Source organism: Cyprinus carpio, chromosome A7 (genome assembly GCF_018340385.1).
Source record: "Cyprinus carpio isolate SPL01 chromosome A7, ASM1834038v1, whole genome shotgun sequence".
NCBI lineage: Eukaryota > Metazoa > Chordata > Actinopteri > Cypriniformes > Cyprinidae > Cyprinus > Cyprinus carpio.
Window position 1 is genome coordinate 38,260,715 of NC_056578.1, and position 24,933 is coordinate 38,285,647.

General features: G+C 35.5%; 2 protein-coding genes, 2 non-coding genes and 1 pseudogene across 5 annotated transcripts; all 5 read left to right on the forward strand.

Annotated features, from left to right (window-relative positions):
* Positions 1–664: 664 nt before the first annotated feature.
* kars1 (lysyl-tRNA synthetase 1) lies at positions 665–11,728 on the forward strand. Of its 2 annotated transcripts, XM_042761091.1 has the most exons (15): positions 699–821; positions 1,599–1,729; positions 1,889–2,030; positions 2,104–2,269; positions 3,903–3,996; positions 4,089–4,275; positions 5,725–5,850; positions 5,956–6,075; positions 6,159–6,321; positions 7,324–7,497; positions 7,642–7,727; positions 8,803–8,888; positions 8,972–9,098; positions 10,994–11,137; positions 11,304–11,728. In XM_042761091.1, the coding sequence occupies exons 2-15, from the start codon at positions 1,611–1,613 to the stop codon at positions 11,376–11,378; spliced, it is 1,809 nt and encodes a 602-aa protein (XP_042617025.1). In that variant the 5' UTR covers positions 699–821; positions 1,599–1,610; the 3' UTR covers positions 11,379–11,728. The 2 variants fall into 2 exon arrangements, with proteins under 2 accessions (XP_042617026.1, XP_042617025.1); XM_042761092.1 differs by lacking the exon at positions 1,599–1,729 and having other exon boundaries at positions 665–821.
* Positions 11,729–12,527: 799 nt separating this feature from the next.
* On the forward strand, positions 12,528–17,270 carry gcshb (glycine cleavage system protein H (aminomethyl carrier), b). Its single transcript, XM_042761093.1, has 5 exons — positions 12,528–12,805; positions 14,762–14,841; positions 16,425–16,488; positions 16,568–16,699; positions 16,808–17,270. Exons 1-5 carry the CDS (start codon positions 12,655–12,657, stop codon positions 16,903–16,905), a joined length of 525 nt encoding a protein of 174 aa, XP_042617027.1. The 5' UTR covers positions 12,528–12,654; the 3' UTR covers positions 16,906–17,270.
* A 2,328-nt stretch (positions 17,271–19,598) lies between these two features.
* Positions 19,599–23,475, forward strand: LOC109108811 (annotated as a pseudogene).
* LOC122145847 lies at positions 21,447–21,526 on the forward strand. The gene has a single exon (XR_006160581.1). It is a non-coding gene; the product is annotated as a small nucleolar RNA MBII-202 (small nucleolar RNA).
* LOC122145844 lies at positions 21,892–21,972 on the forward strand. The gene has a single exon (XR_006160577.1). It is a non-coding gene; the product is annotated as a small nucleolar RNA MBII-202 (small nucleolar RNA).
* Positions 23,476–24,933: the final 1,458 nt, after the last annotated feature.

The window sequence follows — 24,933 nt, forward strand, 5'->3', positions numbered from 1 at the left end:
ATATATATTAACCAGCTGTAATGTGTAACGTGTTATTCGTTTTATACTGTAAATAAACATTTCTGGTTTTGTTAAGTTAAAATGCAAATACATTTAATTTAAAGTGATCTTATCCCTTTTCCATTTATATATATATATTCTCTTTTTTCACTTTATACTATAAGTAAATATTTCTGATTTTGTTAGGTTAAAATGCAACTACGTTTAATTTAAAGCGATCTTATCCTTTTTCCATTTTTATTTATTTATTTATTATATATATATTTATATATTATATATATATATATATATATATATATATATATATATATATATATATTATATATATATATATATATATATAGTATATATATATATATATATATATATATATATATATATATATATATATATATATATAATTCTCTTTTTTTCACTTTATACTATAAGTAAATCTTTCTGGTTTTGTTAAGTTAAAATGCAACTACGTTTAATTTAAAGTGATCTTATCCTTTTTCCATTTTTATTTATTTATTTATTTATATATATATATATATTTCTCTTTTTTTTTCACTTTACACTGTAAGTAAACATTTCTGGTTTTGTTAGGTTCAAATGTAAATATTTATATTAAAAAAAAAACAATTTAATTACAAGAAGAAGAAGAAGAAAGAGAACTGATGCAACCCCAAGCAGCGGTACTTTTAGATTGAAGTGTGTCTGAAGAGCGGGCCGCGGGTGTTGTGTGACGTGTGTGTGACGTGTGTGTGACGTGTGTGTCTGGAGGAGCGCGAGAAGATGGCAGACGGAGCAGTCGTGGATGGAGAGAAACTCAGCAAAAAGTACACGTTTTTATAGCATTTCAGCGCTTAAATTGATTCTGTGCGATATAGCACTTCAGATAGATTTGCATGTGTGTATTATGTGGCGTATCGCGTCCGTTATGATATATGAGCTCGATGGGGGGAAGTGCACGCCGGGCAACGTGGTTGGATTTCCGTCTCAAAGACCTTTCAGAAATAAGATTCAGCGATTATTATACGTCGTGTCTTCGTATGCTTATCTTGTGGTAGCTCCTCTGCGCTTTATAGGCTATTAAAGTCACTTATTTTCTCGGTATTTTCTAGGTTGGCTCTAAATGCTTTTCCTAACGGTTCTCGGATCATAACCGATCTGACCGATTCAGAAATCAATCCCAGCACACTTAGTTACTCTTTCAATTCCTGCCATATCTTTACAGGCCTGTCTCATTAATAATAAACGTAGTATGCCTAAGCAGTTACGAATTCAGCGAATTCAGTTTAGATTTTTGAACCGATTCGAATGATTCATTGATTCATTGAATCATTCCGACTCAAACGAACGAATCATTCAGAGTCTGTGTTTGTCATGTAGCTGTTAGCAGCTTCCAGGTGTTTCATAACAGCATTATCGTTATTATTATAGAATGAGAAGCATAATGTATACATGTCTGTGCTCATTATCTGGTAAATGCAACAACAGTGATACCAAAATATATTTATGAGAGTGAATCATAGTATAATCATACGATACCGTCCATATCGTATTTGTAAGGGTGCAATAAATCTGACCCTGATTTTTCTTGATTCATCAAATAGGACGTTCACATCATGTTGACTCTGGTCAGAATATGCAGGCTGCAAGCGTTCAGGCCGCAGACGTTTGCTCTTCCCAGCTCACAAAACCTGCCTTTGCTTATTGAAGGAAGTCGCTGGAGAAGTGGCAAAAGGTTGGTGGTGTTTCCATTTCATGTGAAAAGCGACCAACCTTTTGTCACTAAAAAACTGTGCTTGTTAGATAGCCCTCCACAGCTAGATGCTCAACACCAATGCCTGTAGTAGTTTGTTTTTAACCGCGGTGACTGAGCTTCTTTCTGAATTGTCCACAGTGAGCTGAAAAGGCGCATGAAAGCTGAGAAGAAAGCAGCTGAGAAGGAGGCCAAGGTCAAGGAACAGCAGGAGCAGAAGGAGACCATTGACAAGTCACAGCAGAATGCGTACGGGGACGATGAGGAAACCTTGGACCCAAATGTACGTCAGTTATTGATTATGGACGTCACGTAGATTCAGAATGACTCTTCTCATCTTTCTGTTTTCAATGCAGCAATACTTCAAGATACGTTCACAAGCCATTCAAGCCTTGAAGGGGACAGCTGAAGACCCGTACCCTCACAAATTCAACGTGGACTTGTCGCTTACCGAGTTCATTGAGCGATATAACAACCTTCAGCCAGGGGACCACTTGACGGATGTCGTCCTCAGTTTGTCCGGTAAATGTTCTCTGCGTGTATTTTCGGTAGTGATGCGCTGAAGTTATTTAGCAAAACTGAAAACGAAAGTAAAATGAAAGTTTTCAGGTACCTGAAAGCCCAAAATTACGTTTCAGCTTATATTTGGGTAAATAACCTTGACATGCATTTTTTTTTTTTTTGATCCAAGTGCAATTCATTGCTGCAGTCTCCATGACAGATTTATTCAAACATATTTAAATAATGAAGACGTTGCTAACAGGTTGAGTAAAAATATAATAATCATGCAATAGTGCATATTTATAAAAGTTCTCCTCTCTAGAGTAATTTTTTTTTTTTTTAGCTAACTATCGAGTTTATGATGTAGATTTCCATGCTTAAAAACACACTGATTGAGTAATTACTCAAGAGACTTGATAGTACAGGGGAAATTAGTGAAGAGGAAGATCGGTTTATGTGTGCTCTACGTGTTGCCACTTTAATTGTGGCTTCAGCGATTTCTCACATCCCATTAAAGAGCATCAAAATTATATTTATTGCATGAATTTTGAGATTAAATTGACAGAAAGCTCAAAAGAAAAATAAAATGCCACATACCATACAAATAATGTTTGGTTAAATTTTGTGCATGCTTCAATAGAAAACAGTATGGACTAATGGTGCGTTCACACCAGACGCGAATAGAGCGTCTGGCGTGAGTGATTTCAATGTTAAGTCAATCCAAAGATGCGAATAGACAACCTGCGGTGTGTTTTGCGTGAATGAGGCGGCGCGAATGACGCGAATTGAGCGTCTCAGGCGTTTTGAAACGCGCGAGTTGAAAAATCTGAACTTTGGCGAAATTTCGCGCCACGTTAACCAATCAGGAGCTTGCTCTAGTAGTGACGTGATTACGGTATAGTGTAATGAGAATGCAGCAAAAAGACAGGGATTCCTTTTGGATGCTAGCTCCATTTATCATTTGAAAACAAGAAAACTATAACAATCTAAACTTGAAAAAAAATATATGTTGAAAATGATGAAAGATTTACAAGAGTTAAGTATGAAAAAAGATAGCAATATTTACAAGAGAGGTTGAAAAGATTATTTACAATATATAAAGGGTGTCAATTAGGGCTGGACGATTATGGCCTAAAATCAAAACCTTGATTAACTGAACATTTTACCTCGATAACGATTAATGAACGATTATTTTGTTTCTGTTTTGTTTATTTTTTTGCCCTCATAGTTCACTGACGAGGTTTGTACTGTAAATATGATTGACTATTAAAGGTGGGATATTTTTTCCTGTTGAAAGAGCGATCTGACATCATAGCTCACTTACGCGCGAATGAAGCGAATAAACTCAAAATGTTCAAGCGTCCAACTACGCGCGAATAGCGTGATTTATTCGCGCAAGTCGCGTCTGGTGTGAACGCACAGTAAAAGATAGATCTTGGCATTTGAGAGTTGATATTGGTTCTTCAGAATGAAGATAGTTTAAAAGCGATTATTCAGTATCTTTAACCTGTTTTGGTCAATGATCTTATGATTTTCGTCCACCTAGAAATGTGATCAATTAACAAAAAGAGACATTTCTGCTGTTTGAATATCATTTTAAAGAGAGTTTGATCCTTTTCTTATTTTGTACCTTTACGTTTTGCTTGATTGAAAGGTCGTGTCCACGCCAAGAGGGCTTCAGGTGCCAAGCTGCTGTTCTATGATCTGCGAGGAGAGGGAGTCAAGCTGCAGGTCATGGCCAACTCCAGGTCTGATTTGCACTCTGCTCCATCACGTTTCAGTCATTTATTTTTATTTTTTGTTGCAGTAACATAACCGGTTTTTGGTCTGCCATTCTTAGGAACTACAAATCAGAAGAAGATTTTGTGCACATCAACAACAAATTAAGGCGTGGGGACATCATTGGGGTCCGGGGGAACCCTGGCAAGACAAAGAAGGGTGAGCTGAGCATCATCCCGATCGAGATGACTCTGCTGTCTCCATGTCTTCATATGCTTCCCCACCTTCACTTTGGCCTGAAAGACAAGGTAAAGTCCAGTTGTTGAAACACCTTGGACATAACAACTTTGTTTGAGTTTTGCTCCTCCTCAGCATCTTCTTTTGTTTACATTTTAGTGTCAGTACAGTAGCACAGCAAAAATGAATATGCTGTTGGACACAGCAATTGCTTGTGAAAAAGAAGTAAACAGTAGCATACTTAAAAAATAAAGAGTACTCGTTACATAAAAAGGTACTTTAAAAGAATATACTTAAGTGGGGACTGAATTTAATGTTTTCAGACACATAATTGCATGTTAATTGCTAGTTGACACTTAGTGATTTTTTTGACCAACTTAAGTAGGGTACAAGTACGTCTTTATATGTGACCCTGGACCACAAAACCAGTCTTAAGTCGCAGGGGAATATTTGTAGCAATAGCCAAAAATACATTGTATGGGTCAAAATTATCTATTTTTCTTTTATGCCAAAAATCATTAGGATATTAAGTAAAGATCATGTTCCATGAAGATATTTTGTAAATTTCCTACCGTAAATATATCAAAACATAATTTTTGATTAGTAATATGCATTGCTAAGAATTCATTTGGTCAATTTTAAAGGCGTTTTTCTCAATATTTAGATTTTTTTTTACACCCCCAGATTCCATATTTTCAAATAGTTGCATCTAAGCCAAATATTGTCCTATCATAATAAACCAATAATACATCAATGGTAAGCTTATTTATTCAGCTTTCATATGCTATATAAATCTATATTTTGAAAAATTGACACTTAAGACTGGTTTTGTGGTCCTGGGTCACGTATGTGATTTCACCTTTGCTTTACAATATGGTTAAAGGGTTCTGCTCAATGCACAGACAAGCAATTAATGGTAAACTAAAATATATTTTAATATAAGTTCTATTGAAATTTGTATGTCGTGTATTGAAATATATTTGTGATGAAGTTGCATGTTAGCACATTTAAAACATATGAACGAAGTGAACACAGAAAGTGTTAGTTTGTAGTATTTTACATGTGCTTTAGTATGTTAGTCAACACATCAAAATAAGAACTATTTCAAACCACAGCAAAAGAATAAGTCAAGATTTAAAATGTACTTTAAAACTTTTCATTTTTAATGATTTCAAAATGAACTTTTTAGAAATGTACTAAGTTATGAAAGTGGTCTTTTATTTCATTACAATTGAGGTACACTACAAGTGCACATTTAGAGCAGTTAAGTACACTTTTGCATGATATTTACAAAAAGAATCATTATTTAATATTCAGTATTTATTGCTCAATGCAACATTGACTTATACTCAGATTTTTAGCATTTACAGATTGTCACAGTTGTCAGTAGATGCCCAAGTACCTATTAATGAATTTTTCTGATGTGTTATGCAATGTAGTCACAGTTATTTTTCATTCATAATGTTTCTTGTACTGATCTACATGATTTTTTAATTTTTTTTTTGTCATTGTTCCTTCAGGAAACCAGGTTCCGACAGCGATATCTGGACCTGATTCTTAATGACTTTGTGAGACAGAAGTTTGTGACCCGCGCCAAGATTATCACCTATCTCCGCAGCTTTCTGGACCAGCTTGGGTTTCTTGAGGTAAGGAGGTTGATTTCTGCAAAGAAAAGCAGTGCAGATTTCACTTGTCTGCTGAGAGAGTTCCTTCAAGTTGTAATGGTTGCCATTTGTGAATGTGTTTAACAGATCGAAACACCGATGATGAACCTGATACCCGGTGGTGCTGTAGCAAAACCATTTATTACTCACCACAATGAGCTCAATATGAAACTCTACATGAGAATTGCTCCTGAGCTTTACCATAAGGTAAACATGTCACTGCAGCAGTAGTTCAGTAGTGAAATTCCTGAGATATATTGCATAGTATCTTACCTTCATCAATGTTTCAGATGTTGGTAGTTGGGGGAATCGACCGTGTGTATGAGATCGGCCGTCAGTTCCGTAATGAAGGCATCGATCTCACCCACAACCCAGAGTTCACCACATGCGAGTTCTACATGGCTTATGCGGACTATCATGACCTGATGGAAATCACAGAGAAGCTGCTCTCAGGTTTGTTAAACCCCTGCTGTGCCTCATTCAGCTCATTTTGTGCTCTGGGATGTCTCCATCCTTTAATTAAAGAAGATGAAACTTTGCAAAAAATACACACAAGCTTGTTAAGGAACTGGAATCGTTAAGTAGAAGCAAAACATTAATTGTTTGGTTTCTTACTTCTCCTTCCTAGTGCTTCTGAAAATTGCTTTGTTGATAGAAAAACAAAAACACAGATAAGTCACTTTTTTTTATTAAATAAATCCATAATGTTAAATACAAAAAAAAAAAATTATAGACATTATAAAAATACTATTTTAGCTTCCTTCACTCCACAACAAATTCTTTACATTTACTGTTATTCAGAACAGAACAGGAACAGAACAAACTAATTATAGTGGCATTCATTATAAACAGCATTTATTATAAACTTCAAGCATAAACTGAAGTGAAACTAAAACTACCAGAGTGTGGGAAACACACATAATAAACTTGGGCCCACCTGTCTCTGCTATTTGAAACAAATCCAAATGTGTGCTTTGTGCATGCTTTTCGTGCTTGACATTAATATGGTAAGATATGATACTCCCCTTCATGTCATGAGAACCCATAAGAGTTACGTTCATCTTCAAAACACAGTTTTTATATTGTCTTCAATTTTTGTGCATCCACTGAAAGACCGCATAACCAAAATTTTCAAGCTTCAAATAGCTAATGAAGACATTGTAAAAGCAATCCATTCTTATGGATTTCTTTTACAGTCTCTTTGTGAACTTTCTGAAGCACCAAAGTTTGGTTAAGGGGCAGAAATCTCTCGGATTTAACTAAAAATATCTTCATTTGTGTTCTGAAGGGCAAGGTCTTATGGGTTGGAACGACATGAGGGATCTAATGACAGAATATTGATTTTTGGTTAAACTAACCTTGTGAAATTTAATATTTTGACATTAACAGTAATTTGCACCACCATAATTTATTTATTTCTTTAAAAATCTGTTTATTTCTTTGTTGCCTTCACAGGAATGGTGAAGCACATCACCGGAGCTTATAAGGTGACGTATCATCCTGATGGTCCAGAGGGACAAGCCTATGAAATAGACTTCACTCCTCCCTTCAGACGGATCAGCATGACTCAAGACCTGGAGAAGGAATTGGGGGTGAAGTTTCCAGCTCCTGACACCTACGACAGTGATGGTAAGGGTTACAGTCCATAAAACCAGCACAGAGAAGATATGTGAAAATTGGTACCACGTGAAAGTTACTTGACGTGTGTTAACATAGGTGCCGGGGCTCTGTTGCTAGAATGATTAAAGATCATCATTTTTTTTTTTCTTACAGAAACGCGCAAGTTCTTAGATGACCTTTGTGTCCAGAAAGAAGTTGAATGTCCTCCTCCCAGGACGACTGCTCGTCTTCTGGATAAGGTATGAAGTACTGGACAAAAACTGTCACTATAATAGAAATGAGTGACTGTGACGGAAAGAGCTCGTTGCCCAGATTCACAAAATATTCTTAAGAATAAAGTTCTTCTAAGCTGCTGTTGTACTGTTGTGCTGCTACTCTTGTCATCTTCTAACTTAAGAACATTCTTAAATGTTTTTGGGAATGCAATATATTTTTAACTTTATTCTTTTCCTTTAGATTGTCTCAACATGAGATGAATTCCTGAAAAGTTCCAGAAAATTCCTGTTCTTAAAATTCATTGTAAATAATCTCTTAAATTTAGGAAAACCTCCAACTTGTCTTTATTTATTTATTTATTTTTTGGCTTGTTTGGATTTTTTAATTTTTTAATTTAGCATTACAACATAACATTAGCAACACAAAATACATATTACTATTAGTAGGAATGAGCATTGATAATGTAAAAAGAAAAAAGCGTTACATGATTTTGTTAGATTTCTGAATTTAGTTACAAAAATAGAAAAATATTCAGTAAAAACAATAGAGTTAAATAGGGACCTTTTTTGAAAAAAATTTTTTTTTTCAAATTAGAACGATTTTCGGCAGCCATTAAAAATACATGGCCTATAAAAAAAAAAAAAAAAAAAACTTCTGTTAAACTAATCACAATAAAAAAATGTCCACACTTATGATTATAGAAATCTGCATCAAATGGCCTTTGAGGTGTTTTTTTTATTATTTTTATTGATCTGTGAATACTACCATTTGTATTTTTTTTTTTACGTTTTAAGAAAAAAAATTGAGACCTTCTTAAAATAAATAAATAAATAAATGCATAGGATTTGCACATTGAAATTGCATTCTTATGAAAATTCTTCTCATTATATTACGACTTTCTAAAGATTTTCATGAATCCTGCTCCAGAAGCCTGAATAGCAGACCAGTGAATTATATGTAATACTTGATTTTGACACTCAAAAATATGCACTCAAGACACTTATTTATTTTTTCACAAATTATTAATACTTTTCATATTCTTTGTGCTCATTATTTTACACACATTTGAAACTCTTTTTGTCACATTTTTGTTGACAGCTTGTGGGAGACTTCTTGGAGGTGAAGTGCATCAACCCAACATTCATCTGTGATCATCCACAGATCATGAGTCCTCTTGCAAAATGGTATGTGCCTGACTTTGATTTGATTGATCACTGTAGTGTATGGTTAAATCAAATTCTCTGAAACTGATGTATCTCCTCCTCAGGCACAGATCACAGAAAGGTCTAACTGAGCGCTTTGAACTCTTTGTGATGAAGAAGGAGATCTGCAATGCCTACACTGAGTTGAATGATCCTATCAGACAACGAGAACTGTTTGAGCAGCAGGCTAAGGTGAAGATACACTGCCGAGTACATCATTTTCTGTGTCAATCTCACACTAATTGTTGAATTTTGGGGGAAGTTCTTAGTTTAGTTTAATATGAAACTTTTGCTTCTGGTGTTATGAAGCAATAATTCTAGTCACTTGATCTTCGTCACTTCATTGTGGTGGTTTGTGTTTGTGTAGTCAAAGTGTTCAAAAGTTTAGAGTCAGCTAAGTCTGTTTTATTAAAGAAATGAAAACTTTTATTCAGCAAGGATGCATTAATTTGATCAAAAGTGACAGTAAAGAGTGGAACAGAATGTTTTGAATAAATGCCGTTCTTCTGAACTTTATCAAAGAATCCTAAAAAAATGCACCCCACAGTTTGTACAAAACTATTAAGTGGCAAAAACATTGATAGTAATAAAAAATGTCTCTTGGGCACCAAATTAGCACATTAGAATGATTTCTGAGGGATCATGTGACACTGAGGACTGCCTGTTGCTGATAATGCTTTTTTGCATAAGAGTAATTTATTTTTAAAATTTTTTAAAATTTAAAATGAGTTATTTTAAAAAGAATAAATTACATTTTAAATGTATTATTGGTGAGCATAAGAGACTTCGTTTAAGAATGTATTTTTTTACACTAGTTTGTTTGCTTTATAGTCTCAACCAATATGAATGCTCTATTAAAATATACTGTAAAGAGATTTTTTTCCCCATACTTTGCTTTTTTAGGGCCCTATGAAATCCGTTCTATTTTTTTCCAAATTCCCTTTTTTTACGTTTACATTTTTATGGATTCCGTTTTTTTCTGTTTTAATTTTTCTCGACTCCTTTTTAATGGTAAATGAAATTTTATTAATAAAAAAGCAGGTCTAATTTATTAAAATCATGAAACTTATACATTTTCACATCAGTTTATTAAAAGTTTAACAAAAATTACACCTTTAGGGCCCTATGAAGTTTTATTTTTTTCTTCACCATATGTTTTATTGTTACTTAATTCTGTGTTTCAGCATGTCTAATTATTTAAATGCATAAAAACAACTTAATTTATTCAATTTTTTCTTAAAATAGCCTCATGAAATGTTTTTTTTTTCCCCCTTAGAAATTCCCTTATGTATTTACATTTTTCTGGCTATCAAATGAAGGCATAAAACATTGATTTAATTTGTCTTTTAATTATTGAAAATTAAGCAAACTTTATTTATTGGTAAACAAAGGGAATTTACTATTAAAATTAATGGAAGAAATGTTGTGTGATTATTCCTTAAAAAATAATGTTTGTTTCGTTTTTAGTAGTGGTAGTAGTAGTAGTAGGCTATGTACATTTTGCTGAACAATAGTAATACATTTCTGGCAAATGTCTTTAAATCAACCCAGACTTTTATTTTGACGGGTTGCTGTGCATACCTTTACAGTTCTGTGTATGTGATATGATGCTAGTTTTACTCAAATCAAATGGTCAAATGCTCATGAAGTGACTGTCAGAGCAGTTCTGGAGATGTTATTAATGTGTTTATGTCCTCATTTAGTGAGACGGCAGATGCTGAAATCACCGCGAGCATCAGGCGCTTCCATATGTGTGTAATAAACGAAACCTCGCTTCTGCGCCATTCATTAACAGAGACACGCAGAACATGCAGGATTCACATTTAAATAGACTTTTCCAGCTTTATATTTACAGATACTAGTCCATATTTTGGGTTTTGATTTAAGTGTAATGACCTACTTTTGATTAATTCATTCAAAATTGTACAAATTCCGTGACATTCCGCGTTAAGCTGTAAATTCCATTTTTATGACTGGATTCTACGATTCTGTCTGTGTGTTCTGCATCGCAGAAATCATAACGCGCTACCGTTTCTTTACCAAGAAAATATCTTGTAGTTGAATGAATGTTGTATCTGTGTCCACAGGCCAAGGCAGAAGGTGATGATGAGGCGATGTTTATTGATGAGACCTTCTGCACTGCCTTAGAGTACGGCCTTCCACCCACGGCAGGATGGGGCATGGGCATCGATCGCCTCGCCATGTTCCTCACAGACTCCAACAACATCAAGGTACGACCCACCACGGCCCCTTTTTTAGGACTATGAAAAATGTGTGAACCGCTGCTTTTATATTAATAAAACAAAGGCCATTGTGGCCCTGTAAATAAACTGATCAGATCTCATTCAGTCTGAAATTAAAACTGGTTCTGACATGAATCCATGTGCTCTACTTCAGGAGGTGCTTCTCTTCCCGGCCATGAAACCTGAAGACAATAAACCAGCTCCACCTGCAGAGGGCACATCAGTGTAACGCTGTCACTGACTTCATACGAGTGAAGAAAACACCTGCGGATTTCGTCCATCTTTGGATTTCTTGATTCAGTCTGAACTGTCCACGTTATAGTCACTGTTGAGGGTTATAGCCTGACTATTTAAGACCTATGAACTGAAGGGAAAGATTTCAGCAGTTCTTTTAATGTTATGGCTTAACATTTTAAGGGGAATAGGAACCCTGTTGTTTGCCCCATTGTCAGTTTCCTGCACTTTTGTGGCCTGGGGTGATCAAACATGTTTAGGCGTTTTATGATCTCCTGTCTAACTGTGTTTTTAACAGGCTTCATGGCTGTTCAGTTGAATCACATTAAATAATGACTTAGACAAGCCAAACGGGTTGTGGGTTTTATTTCCACATTGCATCTCTCCTTTAGTTTCAAATAAAAGACAATTCCTCACAAAATAATGTGCTATTTTAGAGCAGTCTTTTAAATGACAAAGTAAATTAATGATAGTAGTCGTCATAATGTGTCAGGTTTATTTTACAATTTTATGAACTCTAAATTTTCTGTCACAAGTGGCCCCAACAAGTATGTGTTAGATACGAAAATATATAAATTTAACCTATTATTTTATAGAGAGAGTATACAAATTTAATAGATAAAACGTTACACTGAAATGCTGACACTTCTGTTTGTCAAACGTTAGTGCAAAATAATGTGATTAATTAGACCTGTTGTAATATTGATAGGAAAGCTGTGTGAACAAAAAAAAAAAACACTAGTTGATTAAAAGTAATTAGTAAAATGTTAAAGTTGGTTTAATTGTAAGAAAAATCTAGCATTCTTAAACTTTTTTCAGATCTGCGATCCAAATCCGTTTTTTGTGCATATCTGATTGGAATCGGATCATATTTAGCAAGTGTGAACGGCAAAAATCACATGAAATACGAATCGAGCTACATTCTTATGATGTTTGTAACCCTGTTTATTATTATTGTTGTTAATATTATTATTATGTATGGCTTAAAATCCGTCTATTTTGGGCACCACTGTGCTTTGTATTTCCGTAGCTCTCGAAACCAAGTGAATTCTACTTGTTACGCCACATACATCTTTTGATTTCATCATGTTTGGACTTTGTATAATAGGGCGTATATTCTGTGCCAATGTTCTTGTCGTTATCGATATCTTTATTCTCAGTCAAACTTATCAGAGGTCTTTGATTCGGCGGGAGCGCGCTTTTGCCTCTCTCGCGCGGTCAAGTGCATCAAGGCTGTTATTTTTCATGACTGAAGCCAAGAGTCGGTGAAGATGGCGATGTGTGCGGCGCTCCGATGCGTTTCGGCAAACTTCTCGGCAGCATTGCCCCTGCTCACGAGACCGGCACATATCTGGACCTGCCAAAATTCGCTGAGACCAAACGTTTTAAGGACGCTTTACACGAGCTCACGGTTCTCGGGAGGTAAAAACTTTGCAGAACTCCACGGCTTCTCAGTTTTACATCTCGCATTTAGCTTTGCCGCAAGAGCTGCAGCCATTCCTGTTTGCGTTTTGGTCTTTTAAAAAGCTTTTAATCTTCTGAGTGCCAAGGTTTGCTTATCACCTGAATTTGTATTGGGCTTTAACGTTTGTTACATTGTAACTTTAGTTCGTTTGTTGCGTCATAAATTTCCGCAGGCGTTTTGTACATTCCATTGATTTACTCAAAGAATGTTATTTGTCGGATTCGATTTTTCGAATTTCGAATCTTACGCCTCTTTACTCTTGGAACTATTACATATCTTTTTTTATGTGAAGTTTAAAGAGTGCACAGTATTCTTTGACAGGCCAGTGTAATTTTTGCTGAAGCTTACATCGGGCCAAACTCGCCACGCTTGGCTAATTTTCTCGGTTCAGTATTATCATGTGGCTTTAATTATTTTGAGATCTTAAAATAAAGTTAAGACTGTGCTGCATCTCGTGTTTCTCAAGTTTGACCAGAGGCCTCAGAATCTACATATTATCTTACTAAAATCTGTCATTCACTAGATCTAGATCCATATGGGAAATTAGACTGATGCGTCACCTTCAGTGTGTTCCCTTAGATGCCTCGAGATCGAAAATAACAGGAGTGTCTCGCATAAAGCCCAGCTTGCTTCAGCATTCAGCCCTGCTCACAATCTGGTTTAAACCTGTATTGTTTCTGCATGGGCTGATGCTAGAATCCGAGTCAGTTGAGGCATTGCCCCTCTAGCAGTCCTCAGTTGATAGTGTTAATCGGTTTGCCAGACTCTTCTCCTAAGATGTATATGTGATTTATACAATTATGAACAGTCTATAATTTTCTTTCTGGATTAGGTTTTACGTCAGGATGCCTCCATTTCCCATGCACATTTTAATCATACCTATTTTTTTTTTATTTGAATTTATTGTTTCATTTTGTGAATCTGATTTTGTGTTTAATTGTACAGAAACCCACTGTGGTGTTTAAGAAACCTGTTTGAAAGCCGGTTGTTATTTTGCTATTGTCTGGGACAGAAAGGACACTGTTCAGCGTGCCTTAACCTGAACTTTTACAGCTTCTTCCACCCTCAGTGGCTGCATCACGTTTTGTTTACTACGGTGATTTAAAAGAGTTTTGGAATTAGAATAATACAGCTCTTGCTGGAAATAATTAATGTGTGATTAACCTTATGGAGTTTGAATGGTCAGACTACCATCAGCTGAAAAGTTAATGTTTATGCAAAAAAATCACTTCAAAGAAAAGTGTTTTTTTTTTTTTTTACCTAAATAGTGCCCACTAGTAAACAGTCAAGTCTTCAAGGCTTTAAAGAATTTTAAGTTATTTGCTGAAACATTTGAAAGACCTATTCTTTGTAATTGTAGGGAAAAAATTGCCAGTACATAATTCAGCATTTCCTATGTGTTTCCTCTTGTGTTCCACTTTAAAACACACACACACACACACACGCACACACACACATATATATATATATATATATATATATATAATGTTCATAACGTGAGAACACTGTAGATATTTTTAACTAAAATTAAAACAAATAAAAATAGTTGTATAGTTCAGTTGGTAACTGAAGTGAAATTTTAATAAAATATAAATATTAAATAAACTTACATTTAAAAAATTTAAAAATGTCTTGGGAACTAACTGAAATGTTGAAATTTATAAAATAAAGCTGAAATAAAAATAAATAAAAACTATATAGAAATGTTAAAAAACTAATTAAACGTCACAAATTAAAATTAAAACTGAAAATATAAAAATAAAAGCTTGTTCAAAATATTAATATTTTGATAGTATGTACTAAAATAACCCAGTGTCACTGACTAATTGACAGCACAATTTTTTTTTTTTTTTTTTTTTTTTTTGTGTATTACTTTAATGAATGGTTCTGTTTATCCTGGTTTGTTTTTCCAGCTCTGAAGTTTACAGACAAACACGAGTGGGTACGAGTGGAAGGGAATGTGGGCACGGTTGGCATCAGCAACTTTGCTCAGGTGTGCTCTTCTCTATAAAAAAATAAGTGTTTATAGATGGTGTCAATTTGGTTTCAAATTATTTATTTTTGTTTTTATATTTTTTACTACTTATTCTGTGATGGGGAAAAAAAGCTGAATTCTGAGGGCAGAAAAGTCTGAATTGTGAGATGTAAATTCAGAACTGCAAGAGAAAGTCACATTTCTGAGTTTCTCACAATTCTTTAAAAGAAAAAAAAAAAGACTGAGATACTCATATGTGAGATAAATTATAACAATTACCCTTTTTATTTTTTATTTTTTATTTTTTGTCTCTTAGCAAAAATGAGCTTTCATAGATATGCACCTTAAAGGGATAGTTCACCCAAAAATAAAAATTTGATGTTTATCTGCTTACCCCCAGGGCATCCAAGATGTAGGTCACTGTTTCTTCAGTAGAACACAAACAAAGATTTTTAACTCAAACCGTTGCAGTCTGTCAGTCATATAATGGAAGTGGATGGGAATCACGGCTTTGAGAGTAAAAATTACATAAACAAAACCAAATGAAACCCTGCGGCTCGTGACGATACATTGAGGTCTTAAGACATGAAGTGATCGTTCTGTGCAAGAAACTGAATAGTATTTTTATATTTTTTTTACCTCTGATCCACCGCAATGTCTGAGCGCGTTCACAACATCCGGCGAGTGACGCGTGTACATGCTCAGGCATAGTAGACGTAGATATTCATAAGTAGATGCCTCATGACTGTTTCTATGGGCCACGATACGTTCCAAAATGGGGGACACGTCAGCATATCTGGAGCAGTCGAAAAAGGCATTTATACATATCTATGATAGTAGATGCATGTGCGGAAGTGATCTGTCACTCGTATACGTCACTCCTAATTTACACAGTGCAGAGAGATTGCAGACGTGTTCACTGGCACTGCGAGGATCTAAAGATATTTAGAAGTACAGGTCATCACTATGGAAGACGATTTTGATATCATCAGACAATGTGGAATTTTTTGCCCAACCGTATTTATTTGACGTCACGTCCTCAGGACAGTTGGACATTGTGGCGGATCAGAGGTAAAAAAATATATAAATACTGTTCAGTTTCTTGCACAGACCGATCGCTTCATGTATTAAGACCTCAATGTATCGTCACGAGCCGCAAGGTTTAATTTGGTTTTGTCGGTGTATGTATTTTTGACTCTCGAAGCCGTGGAGCCCATTGATTCCCATTATACGACTGATAGACTGCAACGGTTTGAGTTAAAAATCTTTGTTTGTGCTTTACAGAAGAAACAAAGTCATCTACATCTTTGATGTCATGGGGTAAAAAGACAAGCATCAAATTTTCATTTTTGTTTGATCTATCCCTTTAAAGTCAACTTGAAATAAATGTCACAGCCCATTTAACTTCAATAATATGACGTGTTTCCAAAATAAATAAATGAAACATTCAATGAAAAGGAGGGGAGGTGTTGAAACAATCACTTTTTGTCTTTGGTATAACGTGCAAAAAAAAAAAAAGTAAAGGGGGAGGGGTTGATTTTAATTTGAAATTATCTTCCTAATAATAAATGTTTTACATTTTCTCCGTTCTATCACCATAGGAAGCGTTAGGTGATGTGGTATACTGTGGGCTACCAGAAGTGGGAACAAAGCTTGAACAAATGGGTGAGAAGAATTAGAAATCCCCATCTTAAGCCTTTTGCCTGTTATAGCACAAACAACATGAACTGTTTTTCTTTTTCAGAGGAGTTTGGTGCTTTAGAAAGTGTCAAAGCCGCTAGTGAGTTGTATTCTCCACTGACCGGAGAGGTGACCGAAATCAACACAAACCTGACAGATAACCCGGGACTAGTAAATAAAGCCTGCTATGAAGACGGTGAGTTAGTTAGTCTGTTACTGTTAGTCTCTTACTAAACTGAAATCACACAGTACTGTATATGAATGTGTAATATACCGCTGAAACATTCCTTTCTCTCTCTTCAAGGATGGTTAATTAAGATGACCATAGAGAAACCTGCAGAACTTGATGAACTCATGGATGAAGCTGCTTATGAAAAATTCATCAAATCCCTCGATTCATAAAGATGTTCAGACCTTCGTTATTTGTTATTATTGATCATTCAGAGCTTTTAAGGATTCACAATGGCTACTTTAGAATGCTGGTGGTAGAATTAGTACTAAAACAATTCTTTGAAATCTATTTATTTTGGTTTTGTAATTTTCTTTTCCACCAAAATAATCTTTTGTAATGTGCTAGTTTAACAGACTTGTGTATTTTGCAGTCAAAGGCCAAATATTTCAAGGGCTTTTGGATACAGTTTGAGGTGCTTTACATGGACTCAAACAAAGAGAGGGCTGGTTCTGCTGATTGTCTTAAATAGTATATTTGTCAATGTAATGTGAGTGACGTTGACGTAACATGACATGCAATAAAATCAAAAATGTAACATTGTGAGCCAGTTTGCTTTTGTGTTCTGCTGCACCGTTCTGGTGTGTTCAACTTTTACTCTTTTCAATGCAAACTGTCCTATGACACCAGTAACATATTGTTTTTATAACTTATTGCATTTAATACATGATCAGTTTAACACATGAATGTGAAGCTTTGCTTTTGAAGTACTTTACAGCAGATGCTTCCATCATATATTAAAAAAAACATCTACAAAATTTGAGGTCGGTAAGATTCTTTGTTTTTGTTCACCAAGGCTGCATTTATTCGATCAAAAATAGTAAAAACAATAATATTGTGAAATATTTTTCATTTTAATTAGTGCTGTCAAATGATTAATCGTATGCAAAATAAGTTATTGTTTACATAATATATATGTGTGTGTGTGTGTGTGTGTGTGTGTGTGTGTGTGTGTGTACTGTGTATATTTGTTTATATAAACACACACACATGCATGTATATATTTAAGATTTTTTTGATATATATAAAATATTTCTATATATATATATATATATATATATATGTGTGTGTGTGTGGGTGTGTGTGTGTGTAAATATATATATTTTTTAAATGTATAGATGTATGTTTGTGTATTTATATATGCATAATAAATATACACAGTACACACACGCATATATTATGTAATCAAAAACTTATTTTGGATGCGATTAATCACGATTAATGATTTGACAGCACTAATTTTAATATATGTTAAAATGTAACTTATTCCTGTGATTCCTGTCTTAAGTGTCTCTTTGAAAAATCATTCTAATGCCGCTCTAGTGCTCTTTTTTTATTATTATGATACATTTATTTTTTTATTATTGTGATACATTTTTAAGGATTCTTTGATGAATCGACAGTTCAAAACAGTATTTCTTTTATATTGAAATATTTTGTAATAAATATTTTCTTTAATTTTTTATCAATCGAATATATCCTTGTTGAATAATAGTATATATATATATATTTTTTTTTATCTTACTGACCTCAAATATTTAAACAGTACATTATCAAGACAAGCACCATATTTTCTTAATTTTTTTTTTAGGTATTTGTTTTGTTTGCAAGCAAATTGCACTATTGTGCACTATAGACAGTATTTATTTTGTTTTTATACTGTACACGACGCACTTTTTGTTTTAATGTAGAGAAAGAAGGGCACATGTGCAGAAGGGAACCATCAGCACCTCCCAGCCCAGCACACCTTGACCTTTGCCCTTAGATTAAAAGACTGGTGATTTTCTGTGATGCAGTGATTAATGATTAATGAAGGGGTGATCACAGAGTCTTTTTCCGCCTGAGGAAAACCTGAAACCTGTGTAATAGAATTCACTGCAGATCCCTTTGATACCTTTCTTTACATTTGTTAGAAATAGTAACTCATTGGCCAAAAGGACATTTATTTAGATGTGTATACTGTTAACTATTTTTGTTACTATAAAGAGTTTATAGCTGTACTTATTTTTTTATACTTTTTAAAAACTAATTAGTAGTTATCTTTTCTCAGAAGTAATGAAATGCAACCAGCAAATCAAATATGACATTCATAACATAAGTGTAAAAGGCAAATAGATAATTATATAAGCCTTTGTTGTACTATACAAGTTCACCACTATTACATCAGCCCATGAATGACCATGTGCTCACAGCACTTTAGGATTTCACATATGAATATGCACTTTTAGTTAAAACTCATGTAGGAACCACTGCATCAAAAATAAATCTGTTTAAATAAGAAAGCACCTATTCATCGAGGGAATTGTTCTTTAGGATTGCAAGGCTTACAGGACCACGTTTTCTATGTAAGGACGCCTCAGGACGCCCCCTAATGATGGATTTTCAGTTATTATTAGACTACAGACAACTGTGTTCAAGAGTTTTTTAAGTTTCCCAAATCCCATAGAAATAACTATATAACAATAATAATATAAAAAGACAAACACACACACACACACACACAAATACACACATTTAATTTCTGTTTTTATACAGTGATATACGTTTTCATGTTTAAAAAAATAATGTCACTAAATGGATACCATTTGACTTAATATAATGTAAAAGTTCTTTAAGGTGGTTTCATCGCTTAATTCATTCAGCTACGTGTTTCCATTCTTGCGTTTACTTTCTAAGTTTTAATTAGGATAATGTTAATTTATTTTTGTATTAATGAACATATGTTTTTTTTTTAATTATTTGCATGCACATATCTACGTATGCAAATGTTTTTTTCGCTTTCCTTTATATTCACGAGACTATGGTAGTCTGTAGTAACTATTCATTGCCAATAAATAAATACTAGTTGTCAAACTTTTAATCTACGTCCATCCACGTGCTGATTTGTCTCAACAAAAACCGGTTTCACACTTCCGGTCGACCGGCACATCGCTCGTTGCTATTGGCTCTTTTCTTCACTTCCCATAAAACCCCGCGTTGTCATTTCCTTTTCCTTTTTCAGCCATTTTCCGCTAAGGACGGTATGTGCATTTATTCCGGCTAAACATCAAGTTTATCCGCTTTAATCCTTATGAATGCTTGGTTATATAATAATTTAACTAGTCTTGCTTTAAAGTGCAGTTAGTTGTATGTGCGAGCTCGGCTGTATTGATGGCGTTACACACTACTGAGAGATGATATGAGGTTGTTTTTAGTCCGCGAGACCCTGCCGCGCTTTACATGCAGCCGAGCGCTGCTCCAATGTTGTAAACCAGTCAAGTGTTTGAAAACCTAAATAAAACATGCATCCAGCAAAAGACTCCCTCATTCGTGTCTACCGCCGTCTAATGCTGACTTTATCATAAACGCAGAGGTGTTCTTGAAGCTGAGCTGTGTGTGGATGTGTAGTAGGGAACTGTACTTAATGCTGAAATGTTTTGTTTTTCATCAGGAGTGAACAGTCATGGCTCCCAGCCGGAATGGCATGATCTTGAACCCTCACTTTCATAAGGACTGGCAGAAGAGAGTGCGCACCTGGTTCAACCAGCCTGCCAGAAAGATCCGCAGGTGCACACCGTTGTGCTGCAAAATGGGTTTTTAACGGTTTATGGAAAGCGTCACTTAATTATAATGCATCTCGTTTTTCTTTAGACGCAAGGCCCGTCAGGCAAAGGCTCGGCGAATCGCTCCAAGACCAGTGTCTGGTCCTCTCCGGCCAGCGGTCAGGTGTCCGACCATCCGGTATCACAAGACACCATATCCGTGCCCCCCCTCGGACGCGGGTTCACTCTGGAGGAGTTGAAGGTAATGTTGAAGCCACATTAAAAGGGTTAGTTCATCCCAATCTTAAATCTGGTCATTTTGATTCATCTCAGAGTACAAATGAAGATGTGTTACTGAGACTTGAGGTTTTTAGAAAAGCGAACGTCCAAAGACGGTCAAACGCACTTTTTCAAAAGACGGTACAACAACGATGTCGGAAGATTTTGAAGTTGGAGGAGAAAATGTGATGGAGCATCCATCTTTGACCTTTCCAACCCGATTATGTGTGAATTTATGGACACGCAGCGCAGAGCTGGTGCAAGACGTGCATTTGTGGCTCAAAGGTGTATGATTTGAAGACAATGCCTGATTGTTTCGCTAGATAAGAGCCCTTTTTTTTTGGAATCATGTAGAGTTCTTTGAAGCTGCTTTGAAACCGCAATTTGGAGCTTATTAAACACATTGACCAAATCCTGGAATGTTTTCCTCAAAAACCGTAATTTCTCTCACGACTGAAGAAAGACCTGAACATCTTGAATGACACGGGGGTGAGTTAATTCTCAGGGAATTTTAATTCTGGAACTAATCCTTCTAATCCAAAAAGGCCATAGAATTGGGGTGATGCAAATCGAGGATAAAAAAAAGAATAAAGAGATGCAGTTGCTTTATATGACGATTTAATTTGGACATTTATTTACATAAACCGCTATATGTTGTATTTCTTCACAAGGCTTGGGTTAAAGCACTTGTTTCATATGGGTTCATTTTGCAAGACCGTTCTTTTTGGATCTTCCGGTTTTGGTTTCCTGAACTTTCAGAGGAGAGACTAAAACCTCTCAGGTTTCATAAATCTTCTGTTTCGAAGATGAGCCAAAGTTTTGTGGGTTTGGAACTGCTTGAGGGGCAGTAAACGATGGCAATTTTATTTTTGGGTGAACTCTTTAACTATAATGTAGTTTTCCAAACAGTCAAATGATGACAAATCTCCGGAATCTCTGTACTTCATTGATGATTCCTTTTGAACCTTATTTGCTGATGACTGTTGATGCTGTCAGAGCTGTTTCAGTGTAATCGAGTGTCCCATGTCTCACGTTGCTCTGTAATTTACTTACATAGGCAGCGGGAATCAACAAAAAGGTGGCGCGCACCATCGGCATCGCCGTTGACGCTCGTCGGCGTAACCGATCCACAGAGTCTCTGCAGGCCAATGTTCAGAGGCTGAAGGAGTACCACTCCAAACTCATCATCTTCCCCAGGAAGGCTTCTGCACCCAAGAAGGGAGACAGCACTGGGCTCCTTAAGTTCATAAGTCCGAGCTTCTTGTGATAATATGTAAAAAGATCGTAGCCCGTGATTCATGATAGGATTCTAAATGCTGTTTTTTGTAACGGGTAACAGCTTTGGTGTTTTGCATCAAATGATGACAATTTCTCCGGAATCTCTGCACATCCTTGATGACTTTGAACCCTTTTATAGCTGATGACTGCATACTGTTCAGCCATATTCTGCATTTTTTTTGTGTTTTGGTGTTTTGACTATCTTTTGTGCATACAGGAGGAGGAGGTCAAGATGGCTACACAGCTTTCTGGACCTGTCATGCCCATCAGAAACGTATGTATCTTAACTTTAGCATTATGAAGCCTGCTGTTCCATATTTGATGCACACAATTTTAAGGAGTAAATTATCAACATGATCAAGGTTTGCTGAAAAACCTATGCACAGTTTTCTACATGCCTTTTGTCTTTTTGCTGTGGAAAGTTGAGTAAACTTACTTTACTATTATTTTGTAACATAAATTTACACAAGGCCTAAAAGAAAAAGGTCTTAAATCAAAGAAGAAAGTCTTACATTTATGAAGTCATGGCTTTAAATGTTGTATTGCAAAAAAAAAAAGACACCTCAGTATTTTGTTGTTTTAAAATACAAACATCTAAACATTAAGATGTGTGATTGATGAGAATTGAACATAGGATGTTTTTTTTTGTTTTTTTTTTTTGAGAAATTGAACAATTGTGAGTTTAATTTAAAACAAATGTCAATGGAGAATGAGAACTATTGGCAGATATTTGAACTTGTTTTAATCAAACTCACTTCATTTTGGTCAATTTCTCATTAAACAAGACTTTTGTCATCTTTCTTAAAGTAAATGCATCTTGATGTAAGAATGATTTACATTCACATTGGAATCATGGCAAAAATATCTACATTTTCCATTGGACAAAAAAACAGAAAAAAAAGCAAAAAATATCTTAACAATATAGTGATGAAGAACATCACTTTTTTTTTTTTTTTTTTTTTTTTTTGCTGTGTGATCAGAAGGTTACTGTATAAGCTTGTTTCGCTCTTATGGCAGAGCCTTGAACTTTATTTTATGTTTCATATATATATTGGTGGATTATATAGTTTATATATATAATAGATCTATATATAATATACTCTACTTTATATAAATCCTCCTAAATTAAATAATCCCATAAATCCATAACTCCCTCATAAATGAAATGACTAGATCTGTTTGAATTTCTCTTAAAACTTTGTTCCTAGAAGACATTTAAGATCATATTTAGACTTCCGCTATTTTCAAGTTATTCTGCCTTAAAAATTTCTTGATCTGAAATCTTACAATTTACTTAAAACCTCCCGGAAACCAAATTTGTAAGTCCCCTATTAGTGCCACTTCTGCATGCATCTAGAACGCCGTTTATTTCAAAATACTTTATTTTCGTACACTATCTTATGTCCGGTGTTTATCGGAGGGGAAAAAATGGCCCCATTTGAGAAATGTGTTGAAAGATGTCTGATGTTACCCATGTATGTATATATCACGAGTTATTCGCTGACGCTCTGACGGAATGTGCGCCCCTAGTTTGCTGCCGACGTGTACAAGAAAGAGAAGGCGCCGGCCCGCCGTGATTTCAGTAACAGGCCACGACCGACGAACTTCAAGGCCTTCTGCCCAGCCTGCGTAATGGCCCCGTGCCAACCGCCCGGCTGTGACTAGTTCGGCATCTGTCGGCATCCCAGAGGGCGGAAGGGAGACGGCAGCGCTGAGAGGCAGGAGGCCGCCGAAACAAGAACTAGGAATAAACAAGCACCTAACTGCGTACTTTGTAAGGAAACTGGAAAAAGAAGGTGCAACTGTCTCACTAATATGGTTGTTTTTGCGCAGTCTAATTGATCTTTGGACAAAATCTGTTGTATGTTATCTTTTTTTTTTTTCTGCTTTTGGAGGCTGTTGTGTGGATTAGTCGGTGCTTTTCACGTCTCAAAAGTAGGAATGTTATTTCGGACAAGAACGTTCAGAATCGTTTCCTATAGACTACTTCAAACATAAGGGCTTAGGAGTATATGATGCAAAGCAAGATGGCTACGGGACACCAAATCGCAGACAGAACAAGGAGCCAATGCTGTTTTGGTTTCTGTTGCTTTCGGTTAAGTATGCTTCTCATTGCATCATTGTTGTTGCTGCCTAATCTCAATGGGCACTGGAAAAATGTGACCAATGTAATGTGTGACAAGTGTATGTAGGGTGAGGTGACGACCTACTACTTTACAATATGTTACCAGAAGATGGCCGCTGTTACCATTTCTTGACTCTTGGACAGTTTATTTTTGTGGCTTATTAAAGGCATGGTTTAACAATAACTTATTTTTTTTCCTAAGCTAACGGTTTATTTTATTTTTCTTTTTACAGCTGGGTTTGTGTCAGTACAACATTTTCATCTTTCTTTTTTCAGGCCCGTGCTAGTGCCACTTGTTAAAGGAATAGTCCACCCCCAAACAAATTGTAATTCTAATCCCATAATTTTATAGCAAACTTCATCATTTCACCCACTTTGATCGAATTATTTAGTTCCAAAAGTGCTCCACGTGTTAATAACTGGTTTCTCTATAGATTGTGCCTTATAAATGTGGAGGAACCAATACACCCCCCTGGGAAGCGCCACATGATGTCCATTGCCGTGTGTGGGATGAAAAAACGCAAACAGAGAGCAGGGCGGTTTATTACTTACCCTATTTTATGTCGTGAGAAGAAAGTGTCTAACATCCAGGTTTGGGATGAATAAGCAGGTTCTGGGTGACGTACGTGGAGCGAAGTTTTTCATTTTGGGATGATCGCGTCTCATTTACCGTAGTGGATTTTACCCTGAACTCTCACCTTTGTGTGTTTGCATAACCTGAAGGTGGAAGCTTGATTAACAATCTGTCACGCAGCACAGTTTGTTTATGTATGGGTAATTTGTCCTTCATTGATGGAACATACTCACTCAATGACGCCACTGCTCAGCTGTTTTAATTGTCGTAATGCAGAACCCAACATTGTCCTATAGTTGATGTTGTTCTCTGTCCAGTGGTGGTTGGTTCTTGGTGTATGACTGGGCTGTGGGTGTATTATGCAAACATGCATTCCTACGGATCATCATATGTGGTGTGTGAGGTCTCCGGGCATTGGCCTTAG

Excerpts from the sequence above, each read along its gene's own strand:
- kars1 (XM_042761091.1), top strand. The coding sequence starts at position 1,611 with ATGTTGACTCTGGTCAGAATATGCAGGCTGCAAGCGTTCAGGCCGCAG. Across the intron at positions 8,889-8,971 it reads ATGAGTCCTCTTGCAAAATG|GCACAGATCACAGAAAGGTC; the intron begins GTATGTGCCTGA and ends TCTCCTCCTCAG. Across the intron at positions 9,099-10,993 it reads TGTTTGAGCAGCAGGCTAAG|GCCAAGGCAGAAGGTGATGA; the intron begins GTGAAGATACAC and ends CTGTGTCCACAG.
- gcshb (XM_042761093.1), top strand. The coding sequence starts at position 12,655 with ATGGCGATGTGTGCGGCGCTCCGATGCGTTTCGGCAAACTTCTCGGCA. Across the intron at positions 16,489-16,567 it reads AACAAAGCTTGAACAAATGG|AGGAGTTTGGTGCTTTAGAA; the intron begins GTGAGAAGAATT and ends TTTCTTTTTCAG. Across the intron at positions 16,700-16,807 it reads TAAAGCCTGCTATGAAGACG|GATGGTTAATTAAGATGACC; the intron begins GTGAGTTAGTTA and ends TCTCTCTTCAAG.